The 16,713-nt window shown below is 40.7% G+C and overlaps 1 protein-coding gene across 27 annotated transcripts in view; it reads right to left on the reverse strand.

The window, feature by feature from the left end:
* Positions 1-16,713, reverse strand: part of CAMK2D (calcium/calmodulin dependent protein kinase II delta) — a 116,643-nt gene that overhangs the window by 58,815 nt on the left and 41,115 nt on the right. For all 27 annotated transcript variants that reach the window (XM_058420553.1, XM_040063935.1, XM_058420561.1 and 24 more), the window contains one exon: positions 14,103-14,162. In XM_058420553.1, the coding sequence (XP_058276536.1) occupies positions 14,103-14,162 (60 nt within the window). The remainder of the gene's footprint in view (positions 1-14,102; positions 14,163-16,713) is intronic.

A 16,713-nucleotide genomic window follows, 5' to 3' on the forward strand; every position in this document is an offset into this window, starting at 1 on the left:
ATGAAAACAGCAAAATTGTATGGAGTTGTTGCACAAAAGAACAGGGAACTAAAATGTACACCTGCACCTTCATGTCTTCATTTAATATCCAACTGGGTCATTTACTGGAAATCTTGTGTTTAAGGGTGAGCCAACTCCTCTTTGCAGCCGAAGGCCTCCTTTGCTAAGTTTAACAAGATTTTTTACAAAGCAACAAAAAGCCTTACAAATGTCATCAGATTAAGCCTTATGAGGATAACTGCATGGATTAAAAGCAAGTCTGACACAAATTTTTTGCTATGAGCAAACGGATGTCTCAGCTGCCAGTGCTGATGCTTTAAGCACTAACATTTTTAAACTATCTTTGCATTCATCAGAACATGTAAGAAGAAGAATAAAGACACAAGAATTTCATGGAGTGTTAACTAATAAAAAGACAAGCTGTAATAGAGAGATGTTACATCAATTAAAATTAACAGACTCAGGAAACCACATGGTGTACTTTAATGGAGGGAATGCAATTGTCCAGTTATCAAAATTCAACTTTATCCCTTTTAATATTTACCGTGCTAGAAAACTCCAGGAACAGATTTATATAAATAATATGTAGGGCCTACACATCGACAAAATTGGCTACTGGGGAGTTGTAATCATTAAGTAGGACACAGCCTCCCTTCTTGGCTCTCCTCTCTTAAAATACATTAAAGACAGACATATAAACAATTTATATAATGACCACTCAGAGAAGCATGTATGTTTATTTTTTAAATGCTCCCCTTTCATGAGGGCCAAGCCCCAAGGTATTTAAAGGCATCAGCTTAAGAAAACAAAGTCAGTCTACTTTAAATATTTTAAACAAAAAGGAAAGCAGAAAACTGCAGTCCTGTGGCATGACTCAAGAGGAACCACAGAAAAGAAACCTCTCACACAGGAGCCAGGTATGCCCCAAGCAGCCCTAGACAATGTCTGCAATGCAATGCAATGCAATGTTTGCAAAAAAAATTACTGCTGTATTTAAGGCACCTTTATTTAGTGACAGTTACCTTCAGAACACCTAGGCTAAATCTTTCAGTCAGTAGCAGCAATAACTACATCTATATTTCCTAAAACTTTTCAGTCTTGGTGGGTTTGGCTTTGAATTATAAAAGAATTACTTTAACAGAGTAAAGACCATTGAGTAAAACCAAGAGGTAACAACTGTGAATTCAAGGCAACCTAGTAAAGTTCATTTGAAAGTTAATTAGAAGAACTGTGTAAAGAACTAAGAAAAATATGAAAAAAGATAGTTTTATTGATATTTATGTCAGATACTGATTTTTTTTAACAACTGAGTAATAATCAAATTCTTGTATGCAATTTGAACCCAGTGACCACTGCTATATCCTAACAAAAAATATTTGTAATTAATCTCTACTTTGACCAAGGGAATACTGAATACGTAGCACTTGTATACACAGCCATTGCTTTTTGGTCTCTCACTGTTTTAGATGAACAAGGGCTTCTAACACTGGTCCTTCTGGCAACTCAAGGCACCTAAAGCATTCTGCTCTTCTCCCCCAGTTACCCTTCAGGTCATTATACCACACTTCTAGCATGAAGGAAATGCAGCAGGACTGAAGAACCACCTCTCAAGTCTGACTAAATGCTCTGTAAATTCTCCTCTTCCTGACAGAAACTGCATACAAATTTATCCTCATTCAATCAGTGAGCCACCAACAAACATTTTGCCCTCTCTCTTTCTGAAAGCTGATGGAAATATGATATTTCTGCCCGCTTCTTCCCCCCAAAATGCAAAGAATTTTTCATTTTACTAATAATGAAAAAAAAAATCAGGCTAAAACCTGAAAAGAATAAAATAAATCCAAACCCAAACCCAGTACTGACTTAAAATACAAACATACATTTTATTACAGGAAGTACTTTCAAGTCTGTGACAGGAATTTTCTGCTGTAAAGCAGATATGTTATGGAGAAGGTTCTTGAAATAGAAGATGTTTCCGGTGTTTCTAGAACCTATTTGGAAGAGCGTCCCAGTCACTTTGATGGAATATGATCAATAAATTATGGCAAAGAACATGTTTTTAACAAACTACCTTCATGAGGAATTTAATAAATGATCATGTAATGCCACAGAGCAAGCTGGCCATTTACTATTTAATGGAATAGAATCCTTAATTATTAAGTATTTCCTTTCCCCCAGCTGTGGTGCAAATGGCCACAGACAAAATTCCACTTGGCTGTTCCGAGGCACTTAACCACTCTAAGAACCTGACCAGAACAAAAAGCTGTAACAAATACACTCCTACAAATAAACACTTGTAAACAGTTGCAGAAGTCCTTTCCATATGGACCACATCTGTTGGGAAGAACACGTACACGATTCCAGTGTGAGCCAGTGTCTCCATGGAAGAGTCCCTGCACTGATTTCTGCTAAATCAGCTGACAAGGACCTGCAGGTCAATGAGCCTGTAAAGAATCTGCCACGGCGGCTTCCCAGGTAAGTAATAACTATGCACACAGAGATGTGCTTTTATCACATTATTCATCCTAGACACAAAACTGCTCTGCAAAGCAGCACTGTAAAGGAAACAAGGGAGACTAATTATTTCTGCAGAAACAAATCCCTGACACTCATGATCAAGGAATCCTGTCACTTCATTTCAGCTACAACAAAGAACCCCAACCATATTTCAATGAGGCTAAACTTTCCATTTCCTACAACAGTTTCCAAACAAGAACATGCATCTGGATAGAAAACCAAACCAGCAAATTTTACTGCTAAAACCATCATTGCTGTGATGGGAGGCAGAAAACACAAGTGCACTGGAATTGCCTCATCCGACTCCCAGTTACAACTGTGGAATGTGAACCAGAGGGAAGAACCCTCTCTTATAGGCTAACACTTAAATATATATTAGATACTACATAAAAGAGGCTGAATGTAGTTTTTCAGCATATACATAACAACACGTCAAAATTATTACTGTCCTGCTGATCTCTTGAAAATACAGGTGTTCAGAAAAAGCTGCTGCCATGCTTTGGTTTTTCACGAAAACTATATGCAGGACCTTGTAACCAATAAATAACTTTAAAGTTATAAAGATAATTTTACCTCAAGCTGGAGTAAATAACATTTAAAACGGAAAGTTAATTTTCTAATAAAGTTGTTTCTAGGAATTCTTGCCAACCCTCCCTGTGGGAAGATGACAAAAGAATACACAAAGGAATCTCATTTGCTCTTATTTCTTAAAACAAAGCATCAGCTAATTTAAACTGAAACAATTTCCCAGTTTACAGAGCAGTAGGTGGCCACAAAGAAATAGCTACCTCAGTTTAAAAATAAATTAGCTTTTGATTAAGTTGGGGGAGCTTTTATTTTCAGACAGACCTAAAATTCTACTTCCTACGTGATAAGCGTAACATTAATTACCACTGTGCTGGAAGAGTTCCATTTCCAGATTTGCAGTGAGGATCATACATTGTATCGTCTTTTCTGTAAGAAGTCAAACCCCCACAAATTACAGGATAAATGTGCTTATAAACATCAGGCAGATTTGAGCTCATTTTCTAAAGACCCGTACAAAACTCAATGAAGCACAAGCACCAGTTCACTTAATCACAGTAGGACAACCAAACCACTTATCCTCCACTCCAGGGATTAAGACAGACTCCAGGCACCTGTGATGACAATATTAAGTATCACAATATGGCATTTAAATGCCGAGTATTTTTCCAAATTAAAAACCTAATTTAAAACCAAAAGAAGTGCTAAGATACCGGGTCTTCTCTTGAAGCAGACCAGGTCTACATCTTCTCTAAATCACTTCTTGATTAAGCTCTATGTTATTCTAATGCACAGCAGCCCTTGGAGATCAGAAAATGGCTTATTATGAAGTGATGGCAGCATTTGGCATGCCATGGACCTGCTCCAGCAGAAAATTAGTTCCAGGACAATAAAGTCAGCTTTATGGAAAATTCTGTATTTTGTAAAAATAACGATTACTTTCTCATGTTATACAGTACCACTGCAAATTCACCTTCTCCCTTCCTTTATCTGATGGGGTTTTTATATCTGTGCAAGTGAAGTAGGCTAAAGCAAATTTCATAGGACAAGGTTCCCAAATTTTGTGCTACCAGCTTTGAGGAAAAAGAGCTAGGATGGATCAGCAGGCCTAAAGCATGATTATAATGACATCTCTGTCCTTGGTGCCCTCTTTCACAACCATGAATCCTGAATATTCTGAATGGGAGCAATAGGAGCATCCCAGAGAGCAGCTCCATCCAAACCACTGCGGTTTATCCCCTCTTCATTTCTTTATGGCAGCAACAGGGGAAATATAGGGACTGAGTCTGTTTCTTATACTCACAGCAAATGTGAAAAAGCACTATCTGAAAAGTGTCCAAGAAGAAAAAAGTCAGGGTAGGTAACTGGTCTCCTGTTTCCATCTGTGTGGTGCTGCCACCCATCCATCAAATGCGGGGAACAAAACCTGGAGAACCAAATGCCTCTACGATTACCCAAGACAACATTTAAGCAGTAGGAGCTCTCAGTAAGTTAACAGAGTTTGCAAGACTGAGCGACTCAAAGTACTATGCCCAGACAGTGTTCCCATAATGATCCCACTCCATCTCTATCCACTGGGCTGGGCTCAAAACCATCTGTATTATTTTCCGACTGAATGTGCCTTCCCCCTCTATCAATTAACTATCACAGCAAGTCATGCTACCCCAGCTGAACACAACTATAAATTACTGTCATTTCCCTAACGTGCAGGTTCACAAGTGAATGATGATCCCAAATGATTCAAACTGTTTGTTTTACAAAAAGCAGGGAATGAATGTTGACTTAATAGATGACAAACTTAAGGCTTATGATGAGAAACTGCCATTGTCTTTTAATCACAGTCTCACAATAAATGAAAATTAGAGAGTCCTGTCCTGTGGGACCATTTGTAAAATTGTAATTAGCTCAGTGACAACCCACATAAACTTGGATGGAAACGCTGCAGGAGAGAGAGCTGAAGTCAGTCTGTATTCACAAACCCAGACTACTAGATGCAGTTGAAATCTCTTTCTAAACAGTCCTCTCATTTAGCACATCCAGTAACTCCCCAAATACATATATGCTACAGAAGATAGCTGCAAGTCAGTCAGCCACAGTTATGGTTTAGGATCATCAATCAAGTCCTTCCCGGCAAGACTGCACAGTCAAATTCAGCACAACCCCAGCACTAACACCATCGACATCAGACCAAGTATAAATTGCTGAAACACAATTAAGTAACTCCCAAGGTCACACAGTAAATAAATGCACACCAAATCCATTAATTAAACAGCACTATTTGGGTGGTGCAATCGCTGAGGCACAAGTGCTACTCACTGCTGTGCAGCACAAGGGCAGGAGTTGTGGATTTGATTACAATGCAATACCAGAACATCTTCAATACATAAGTATCAGGAGCAGAGTGTCATGCTTGGCCCAGTGTGCCTGGAACGAGAAGCTGGATGCATTTAAAGGAGACAGACATGTGGAGGACAAACTAAAATTAGAAGCACATTCTCATGGGCAGTCCATGAGAATACTAACACTGGTGAAGCCACTATAAAAAGAACTTCCAAATTTGGAAGGTGACTAGGAGGAGAGAGGTATCATTAAACCCCTCTCAACTAAAAAAAATGCCTGGATCAGCAGTTTTGTAGGAGTAGAAAAGTCTCCAGTGCCGAAATGTGAAAAAGCCCAGCCTGACCTGAGCAATTATGAGCTATTTATCCACTGCCAGTGATGGAGGTTGGTGTTATTTGCAGGGTCAGAGCATTCTCTCCATGCTAGGATGCAGCAGAAAGCCAAGGAGCAGACCAGCTCACATCCTTTGGAATGCCACAGCTTTGACAGATACTCCCAACAGCAGTGCAACAAAATTGGGCTGAAAAGGGAATCTGTGACTTTTTAAAAGCAAAAGTTTGAATGAGCAAGGAAAATTCTAAAGGAAACTTGCAGGGGGGTTTAGGGGGATGTCTGTCTGCCTGGAACTCATCACTGCTGTCCCCTGGCCCTTGGGCACCAGGGGAAGATGAGCCAGGCTGGCACCAACTTCTAACGCCCCTGCCATGCACAGGGACAGGCGAGGAAGACATCCCAGCAGAGCTACGGACATGCTGGGCCAAGCAGGCAGGCTGAGTCCTGATTTTCCATGTGCTATTTCCAATATATATCTAAGATATTATAAAATCTCTTACTGAATGGGCGTTCCATTAAGAAAGATGCAGAAGGTGTATATAAAATGCAAAACACAAACAGAAAAGGGATTTCTGCGTGTGACACAGCACAGACAATTTCAGCCTATAAAATGCACTTCCAAATCCACACCTTGGAAGCCAGGAAATCCTGCATTCCAAAGAGTCTGTTGCTGTTTATGGGTTTTAGTAAAATTCCACTTTCTTTAGGAATTTATGTCACAATATTTAAAAATGTAATTAAATGCAATTTTAAGAAAATAACACAAATATTCTAACAGGGATGCAGCTGTATTGGGGAATATCCACTTCTCCTTCTAGTACCTGGCTTGCTGATCAGCAGGGAAGATGGAAATAAGTCTTCCCCAGGTTGCAAATGGCAAGACAAAAGGCCACAAACACATGCTGGAGTCTGGAAAATCCCAGCTAGGCACAGAGACACATTTATTTATTTACAGGCGTAGGAAGGTGATCAAACACTGGAGTGGTGCTTGGAGTGGGCTGAGTGATCTCCTCTGCAGAGTCTCCAAACTCAGCAGGATGGCTCTGATTTACCTAAATTTACTGGTTTGAGCAGGGAGTTGGGACTGTGTAACTTCCAGAGATCCCTTCCAACCCACGTGATTCCACGATCCGTGATACTTTTTTGCAGAGGGCTGGGTATGTAAGTAAAGCAAGATGTCTGGGCAGATGTGAGTAGCCCCATAGATCGTCTCTTCTAATGCGTTCCCTCTGGAAAAGGAGCAAGGACATTCCAAAGCTCCACAGCGAGCTCCCAAAGCACCACTCCAGATTTATGGTTGCAAAGTCAAAACGTGACCCAGGGTCCAAAGTCAGGAGAGCTTCCTTTTGCCTCTTTCTGCTCCCAGCTCACATGCCCAGCATTTCCCCAGCCCGTTTCTTCCCTCTGGCCCCATGTCTGAACAGATCCTTTTCTGCTTGCCACAGAGAAATGGGGGGGGGTGGGTAGGGAGGGAGGGGTGTAAGATGGGATGCAGCTCTCAGGTGGCACAGACAGCCCAACACTTTCTCTTTGGAGGCACCTTTTCCAGAAGCAGGGTGACAGAGTGACATACTGGGTGACAAGACTCACCCGCCCTGCGTTAAGATGCCTAACACTCCAAATGGGCAGATTTAGACTGCCTGGGAAAGAAATGCTGCCTGAATGATAATTCCTTATTTTCTCTAGGGAAAGGGAACAGGCCAAAACAAGTGTCCCACAGAGGGGGTTCAGCCCACAGCCACAAATGCCACAGTCTTACCAACCCTGCAGGAGCTACTCTGATGCCATCCAGTGATGCCCATCCACATCACCCAATATACTGCAACCTGCTTTTAGTTGGGGGTTGCTTTTTCCTCACCCTCAGATCAAGTAAACGTTCCCAATAGTTGGGTATCAACCCAAGAACCAGTGCAGAATTCACCTATTAGACCATCAGCTACATTGTCTGTAAAAGCAAAGGGAATAGAACTTACAATATCCCCTAAAAATGCTCTAAAAACGTCTGTGCTAGCTTTACTGAAAGAAAAAGCTTAGTTTAGCTGAAGTAGTAGAGATCTCTGTTTTTGGAGGAAAGAGTCCAGAGGAAAATTACATATTTGTGGTTTAGCTGGGAGTCATGATGTCTATCCGTATGCATAACACGTGGTCGCAGATTCATAACAAACAAAGCTTTCAAACAACAAAAAAATGTAAGTTCTGAAAGATCCATCTTGTGTGTGCAGAGAGAGAGCAATTCATTTCAGCCGAGCTTATTTCCACGGCTCTTGAAGTCAGCAGTGCAGCCCATTATGAAACTTTTCATTCCAGGAAACACATAGAAAGTAAAGCAGAACAAGAGATGAAAATATAAGTGGGAAGTGTGGCAGTCACCCAAGCCCTCACCCCCCACAGCAGGATCCTCAAGTGAGGTGTTTAAATTCCACTTCCCGTTTCTGTGGATTACTCTATTTTGCATTTAAAATGACTGGCTGCAAAAGTGGAGTGGACTTCAGGGAAAGAAAAAAATGTTTGAGAGAATCTGGACACACTATGAAAAGAACTTTCATGCATTTAAGGAAACATGCAAACGGAGGCTTAAGCAGGGATGGAAAATGCTTCAAGATCTGGTTCACACTTGATTTATATTGAATCATTACCTATTTTGGTGCAAATTAGGCACGTACTTTCTGAGGAAAAAATTAAAAAATTGGTGGCAAACCTTAGTGAAACCTCATTTCCTCGGTCTATTATGGATATTGCTACAGTTATCAGGGATATTACAGCCAGCAATGCTTCACTTGAGCTAAAATAACCTTGTGCTCCATTAACAGGAAGGAGAATTAATGTAGCATGGCAAAGAGTGGTATCATTGTCTACACTCAAAGACATTTTTATGCTCCACAGTAACCCAGAAGAGCGAAACTTAAAGATGCAATGCCACTCTTACCAGAATAAAAGGATTCTGCTGCAGACAAAAGAGACAAAAGCTGTAACGCGGAATAAAGCTGCCTTCCCCCTACTTTGCTGGCACACTCAGACCACATTATCTGATGCTTTATATGGCTCATGCTGAAAATCACTGACACATTGATTAGCAATACATAACTTACAGTCTTTTAACTACTGGGGGGTTTTGATACACCGCTCACTTCTGGGCCACCAAGAGCTCTACGGAAAGCCCTTCCACACCAAATCCTTACAACAACAGAAGCGAAAACTTGCTGGCTTTTCCTCTTAAACATCAACATACATTCACAAGAACTTCACCAACTAAAAGGAATCAGATGCACATCAGTAACAAAAACTGCTGAGAAGGAGAAAGCCTGCAGAAAACTCAGCTGCAACAAACCCCGCTATGCCCCACTGTGTACTCTCGCCCGGTGCAGTCTCATTCCAGTACATTTAATTCCACAAAGAGCAACTGCAAAACCAGCTTCTGTATTCTGTTGTTGCACTTCACTAGTCATTACTTGCTGTAGCCACAGTTGACTTTAAACATTCAATCTGTTATTTTATAATACTCATTAAATTGGCTCTTATATTAAATATGAAATCATGTTATATCACTGGTTTATTTGGTTTCTTGATATTTTATTTTAATTCTCTCAAGGACTATGGTTCACCTTATCACAGAAATTGCAAATTTAATTAATTCAACAGAATGGATGAGATTAAATATTGTTGAAGTGATCAGCTCATCTAAGCAATAAAAATAATTAAAGGAAGTGAGATTTTCTAATGCATCAGTGCCACATTATATAGAGCTTTATATTTATAGAAAAGGTTATATTTATTTATTTGCATAGCTATAGTTAATAAATCCCTGAGGACCATATTTGTTGAGCATAAATTTATATAGTTGGGGATTGGTTTGATTTTCACTGCATCAGGAAAGAACTACACATTTTTTTACAAAAGGTAAAACTTTAAATTAAGCTCAGAAAAAAAAAAAAAAGTGCTAAAGAACTACATCAGGTCAACCTGAACAGGCCTGATTTTTACCCTGTGTTTGGTTTATAGAGTAACTTACAGAGTAATACCAGCAGAGCTACTCACAACTGTGCCACAGTAAGACAAATGAGATTCTGAAAGGAGTTACAGCTTCCACATTTTCTATATATTAATAGCATTTCTCTTGAGATTCTTGGGACTTTATGAAGTGCCATGCACATACTTGATAAATATAAACATAAAGGAAATATTGTTGTGCAAAAAGGACACTCCCCCCCATATCTTTAATTACCCTTTGTTCAAAAAGGGCAAGGCAATAGGCAGTTTCTTATTTTCCCCCCACTCGAGGAATTTAACAGCTTCAATGCTTATGTTTTGTGTTATGGCGGGGAGAGGAAGTAACCCCAAAATGCAGGCTTTTTCTACTTTTCTTGTGGCAAAAGAAGTAGGCTGGACACCAGCAGAGTGTAGTGAGGAGCAGTGCCAAGTTTGGGTGTACCGATTTCCTCAGCCATTGATGAGAAGCTGAGAAATGAGCAGGCTCCAAATGGACATCAACATACCCATGAAACCAGATTAGGGATTTGTCTTTTTCCCTGTGTCCTAGTCTGTTCTAGTCCCAGGCATCTAGGCTGCCTCTTGGCCAGCCTGCCTTGGGAAGATGCTGCCCCATATTCCCATCTGCCGGTGCAGCTCCAGCTCTTCATGGAGCAGAGGTCAGAGCACACCTGTGGCGATGCCCCAGCTCCAGCCTGGCCGAGGCCGGACCAGCCGATGTGCAGGAACTGGCACAGGCCTATCAGAGCTGAGCCGGCCCAGTCTCTGCCTGGCAGTCCTCCTTGCCTCTAAGTACCCTGACTTACTGAGCCATTCAGGGACAGCCTGGCCTTGTGCCAAAAGGACTTCATTTAGCACCTGAAGGGCTGCCACATGTCAGTAAAATCTGCTGCTGCCTTTGGGGAAGGGATGAAGATTGATCAGAGTCAGACTTGAGCCTGATGTTGCTGGCTAATGGACCCTGCCTGCCTGCCATAGCTTGTACACTGCCTGGAAGGCCTGGGAGGAGGTGACAGGAGCAGGGAATCATGGGCTGTAAGGAAGTGGGAATGCAAAGCCAGCAGAAGCCCCACCAGTAGTTACAGAGAGATCTCGGCTGTGTAATGCTCATTAGGAAAATGTTATTCAAACACAGCACAAACCCTGCAAGAGCAAACTCCACTTGGGAAATAAAACTTCATGGTTTTACCGGGCTTGAATCAGCAGTTTTCCAGAATGGGTCAAAGTTTGTATCGTCAGGCTAAGGCAGATTTTATCATTATGTGGGATCTCATAAACCAAAATCAGCAAAGCAGCTGTAAATCCATGCCAAATGTCATAACAAGATGATGTAAGAGTGTGACACCACCAAAAAGATGTAGATTGCAAGACTAGAAATCAGAGTGCTAAAAACTAACTTTACCTAAAATTAAAAGAGGACCCAGAAGACAAAGTTTACCAAAAGAAGATAAAGGAGAGAAACCGGGAAAACGACAACATATTTCATGGTGAAGAGATGGTTAGTTAGCAATTTTCTTTCCTAACCTCTAAATTAAGAAATTGGGACCATCAGTACACATGGAACTGCTGGAAAAGAAATAGTTACCCAAGATAACAAATCCTGTGCGGGTATGTGCTTGGCAAAGGAGGTAAGCTTTTAATATAACTCCATGTGCAATTTCACAAAGAAAAAGCACTCGGTTCTCTGAACAGTGAGGCTTCACCAACATTTCCATCCATTTTAAACTCCGTAAAAAAGCAACCCTCTACACACTGAGGAACAGCCATGTCACTGCAGTAAGAACCTGAGAAACACACAGCAATGCTGAAAATCACACTACTGCACAAACTCCTGCAGGCCAGGAGCTCTGTTACCACAGGAACATGAGCTGTGTTTGCCTAGAAATTTCCTACCGCAGAAATCTACTGTTGCAGAGGCTAGATTACTCAAGTGTAGCTGGAAGAGGAGAAAATACCAGTACTGCCAAAGACTGACTGGGACGAAAGGATTCTGAGCCCCCTCAAAGTTTGTTCTCAAGGCCTGTAAATTCAGGCAATGGCTTTCGCCTCATTTTAACTCCCATACAAAATTCATCAGGTCTCACTTTCTACTAAAACAATACAAAGGACTGAGGTAAGAAGAGGTAGAAATCACAATGAGTACTGGAGAGGAGTAACTCAAAGAGGAAAGGATGAAGAAATTCTGTGTGTTTTAAACAAACTTTCACATATATATTACTTAATTGGGAAATGGAGATTTGAAAAAGGAGAACAGAAAATACTGTTGGTAATCCACTTTCCTTATTTTTCCTACACCATTTGTTAGGCATCACAACTACAAGGCTAGACAGAGAAGGAATCATTGATTCATTAAAAAGATGAATAAAAGAAAGAGATGCTGAAAAACAAACAATTAGTTATGTGCAAAGCAGTGTCTGCACAGAAAAGCTCAGCTTTCAGAGACGTACTGGAGCCCTGCTTGTAGAAGTGAAACAACTTCTTCAAGGAAGATTTCTTCAAGGAAGACACTTCTTGGCTATGTCAAGAACATGAACAGTAAGGGCTGCACAGAAACAGGATCATTTAACATTCGGCCTTTCTTCAGCAATATTTAGCTTTCCAAAAATAACTGCCTCATCTTCGGGAAACCACCCAATGAATTATACTAGATCTTTGCCTTCCTACAGAAATCACACTGAAAAAAAAATAGTTACCATTTTTTTCCCCTTAACATACACATACTTAATGTCAGAACTGAGCTCCCTTCCTCTGGCACTTCCTTTTTCACTCTTAGTGCTTCCCGATGTGATGCAGCGCCGTTACTCACCAGAGATGACAGTTTAAAAGGGGATGTGATAGTGACCCAAGCATAAGAGCTCCAGTGGGGTGCTGGAAGCACTTGGAATGATTTTAGCCAGCTGAGGGCATGGCTGCAGGAGAAGGAGGATGACAGAATATGATGCCTGCTGCCAAAACCTGGCATGGTAATTCCAGGTCATGAAAATCTTCTCTCAGACAGATCTAGAACACGGTGGTTTTTCTGAAACAGAACACTTTGTCCATTATTCCTCAAACAGTGCACCTTGGTGCAGGTGGTGATGCATGGTTGGCGCAGGCCTGCAGAGCCTTACCTGCCTGTCACCAAAGCTGTCACTGCCAGCTTGCATTCCAAGCCAAACCTCACAAACCGTGCATGTGGCCTGCCACAGAGGAGCTGAACTCCATCCTACAGCGCTCCAAGCCTTGTCACCACATGGAACCAATTTAGACTTTTGTTTCAACTGAGTTCTGTGCATTTCAGCCCTTACCCTGCATCAGTTCACAATTCTTCTGTTCATTTTCCCTGGCTTGTGGAAGCTCACCAGTATGTTCTAGCAAGGCCCAGGTGAACGGCTCTCAATTCTGACTACACCATCTGCATAACCACAGCTGCAGAAGGGCTGCATCTTCTCCCTAAAAGGACTTGTACATTCCCTTAACTCTTACCACTTTACAATGCAAAACCTTTGGTAGGATAAAATAGCACAGATAACACTCTTCTTCCTCCTTAACCAAATTTCTAGGTCAAACCTGCAAGCTTAAGAGAGATGCTACAGAAATTGACATGTCATTTTGAGCTGTGGTGCACTTGTTTTCACTTTCTATTTATTGTTAAAAGGAAGGAGCTGATTTCATCCCAGGCACCAAACAATTTTATTAGTCTAAAAATGCCATAATGGACAGGAAATTCTCACCCTTCTGCAGAAGTCTCAGGTACAGCAAATATTCTTGTGAAAGATACACTGAATTATATGCCAAAGGTATGAAAAACTGAAAAACCCATCTACAGTTCTCTTAAGATCAAGGTACCTACCTGTTTACACTACTTCTAAAGCAAGGACATAGACACACCCCACCCTCCAAAATAACTTTATTTTTTGTTTTACATGGTTAGAAAACACAACTCCGGAAATAAAAGGAGCAGAGCTTTTTTCATCTTGGAAGGAAAGAATCTCAAGCACAAAATTCAGTATAAAATAAGCATCTAACTAAAGCCAGCACTAATTATTGGCATTGGTCTGTCTCACTGTGCAACAGACACTGTCAGCTGAAATTTTTTGTGCAGGTCTCCAAAAATCATGAATGATCCTGAAACAGCCCCTCCTACACACTGCTCAACCCGTCCCTGAAGACCTGGCAGGGAGAGCTCATTGATGGCAGAGCAACGGCTCAAAGATGAGAACACTGCACGCTGCTTTAGGTGATCTATCAGGTTATTTCATCCCACAGCAGAATTCATAAAGAGCACCCCATTATAAAGAAAGTCTTGCCTGGAGATGTTTGCACTTGATTTCTGAGCTGCTCTTTGTATTTGTTAATTTCCATTTCCCCTAAATTTTCTAAACTGATAAATACCGTACGAAGCAGTGAAATGTTCCTACCGATATTAGGATGCTTCAGGAGGCGACAGATTCTAGCTTCTCTTTCCAGTTTCTGGTGATCTGCATCAAAAGAAAGCAAAACAGTTGCTGTTAGTATGAAGATTAACATAGTTTAGTGTATTTGCTTTAGAGAATCATCACATCATCATCATCTGATGGGAATCTTAAAAAAAAAATGTCCTTTATTTAGATCTACTAATATTTTCATCCAAACTGCAATATCGAATTGATTATTTTTAACCTTTGGGTAGAACAGGAGGCTGGAGCTCTGGACTTGTACCTCACCAAGCCCTAACAATGCTGCTGGAGATAAAATACAACTGCTTGTATCAAGCTCTGTTTTCTACAACAAGCAACACAAATATTCCAAAATAGTAGCTTTGGAAAATAGAACTGCTTGAAATGTAAAAAATATGCTTTGAACCTCGAAAATATTAAGAAATGAACAAGTTTAGAAAAAGTTACTTTGGATGGCAACTTTAAAGAGTCAAAAATTTGGCAAGAGATGTTAAAATCAAAAAGTTCAATCCTCACTGCAAAGTGTCCGGTTAGATGTGTAGGTTAAAAGAACTGTAACAACAGATTTAAGATAAAAGAGAGCAAGCAAACACCACCTCTAAAATACTTAACACTTCAAGTTTCTCACAACACATTTTAAATGTGGAGGAAAGAACAAGAAGAAAAATTTGTTTAATTTTTCCGCAGTTTGTACTTCCTAATATTTGCAGCCAACCCTAAGAATAACTGAAACGATTTTACATATGTTAACAGTTCAGATTATTTTCAAACGCTTTTAAGAACTGGGATAATTTTTGAGCTAGTCGCTACTTGTCAACTGACACATCATACTTTCTGAGGCCTCAGAGCCTCCACCCATTGCATGAGAAAATTTGTCAGCCTAACCCTCTTCACCTTAATAGTTATTTAAAAAATAATTCAGAAGTAAAAAGTATTAAAAAGAATTATAAATCTGCAAGATAAGCTTAAAGTTTTTTTTTTAAAGTTAAACTCTGCCACTGAGGTTTCCTGTTTTCAGTTGCAGCGAGGCTGAAACACAAGCACAGACATCTACAATTACAGCACCTTCATGTCCAGCAGCTCTGGCTGTAACTTAATCATGGGCTGAGCACTTGGCACATCACCCAGAGCAAGCAGAGAGATGATCTGCAAGGCAAACTGAACTAAGCTGGGGTGAGAACAAAGATGAAAATGTGAGCACTGCCTCAAAAGCAAAGAAACAATCCACTGGGGCTATTGGGCATTTAGTGTAGGAGCTGTGTCTCTGGTGCACTACCAGCTCTACTTTCAAAAGCTGTTCTGTACCACCTCCAGCTATATTCACAGATCAGCCAGCACAGCCAGAAACCTGGAAAGTGTCCGATAGTCTTCTATGAAGTGCTAAAAACATCCTGTGTCTACTCTTCAGGAATAACACAGATATAATAAAGAACTTCATCTCCAACTTTGAATACAAAGTACAAACATTTAAAGTCTCTTTGTTGTTAACTGCTATATCACAGCTTCTTGAACTGACACTAGATATGATTCATATTCAGCTCTCCTTTACAGACATGACAGTGGGCTGAGATAACAAATACGAGAGCTGAACACTTTAAGGTACGAGGAGAGGCTAAAATTCTATTGCATGATTTAAGAACAATAACTGTATTGATTAAAAAGGCACGCCTGATATTTTTCAGATCACAGTAAAAACATCTTAGAGACGCTGCTGGATGCACTGCAATATATGAAGGTAACACCTACATCATCATCAACATCACTATTATTGATTGTATTATGTATTCCCAGGTTTTTACTCCAAATTGATCCTGTATATTAATGGACACCAACGAGGTGTTGCCTGCTGGCCATAAATGAGAACAACGAGCTCTGTGCATTTAACTCCTTCAGTTGTTGGTGTCACAGTAATTGCTATCACACCTGCTGGGCGACTGGAGGTACCTCATAGCCTGCACACTGGGCTATGAGGCAGCAGAAAGAGCAGTAAATACTCCCTGAGCCAGGAATTTAAGCGGACATTGAAGTCCAGAAGATGACAGTGGCATTTCCAAAGAAATAGAGTATTCCTTAGTGTTGTTAGAGGAGTAGAGTCTGCAGTATGTGTTTGGGGGTAGGACCAAAATGCAAATTTAACTTCATGTGGTATCCAAGGAAATGACTCTCCTCTAAAATCTGCACGCTTGTTCTCTAAGTTTTAGGGAATACTGTTCCTTCCTCTCTCCACTCAGTTTATTTACAAGTCCTTGCAACAGCAACTGCTGTGCCACCCGTAGCTATTTGTGTTACCCTGCCTCCTGCAAGGGCTCAAGTACTGGGGAGCTAAAGGTGAATGTCAAAGGGCAGGGCACACCAAAATACTTTGAGCACTCAGCTCCCAAACATCTCAAGGGTAGGTGTGCCACTGCAGAGTCCACTGGGAAAGATGGGTCCTGTCATACAGCCAGGGAAACTACCTAGCAGGCACAAACTTCCCCAAACCCTGAGAAAGTTTGGAATAGCATTTGGTGTCAAATGTTTAGGGTAAAATAGTATCACAGGAAAAGTTCTGGAAAACATAAATGCAATAATAAGTCACTTACTGAAATCAAAG

Source organism: Hirundo rustica, chromosome 5 (assembly GCF_015227805.2).
Source record: "Hirundo rustica isolate bHirRus1 chromosome 5, bHirRus1.pri.v3, whole genome shotgun sequence".
Classification (NCBI taxonomy): Eukaryota; Metazoa; Chordata; class Aves; order Passeriformes; family Hirundinidae; genus Hirundo; species Hirundo rustica.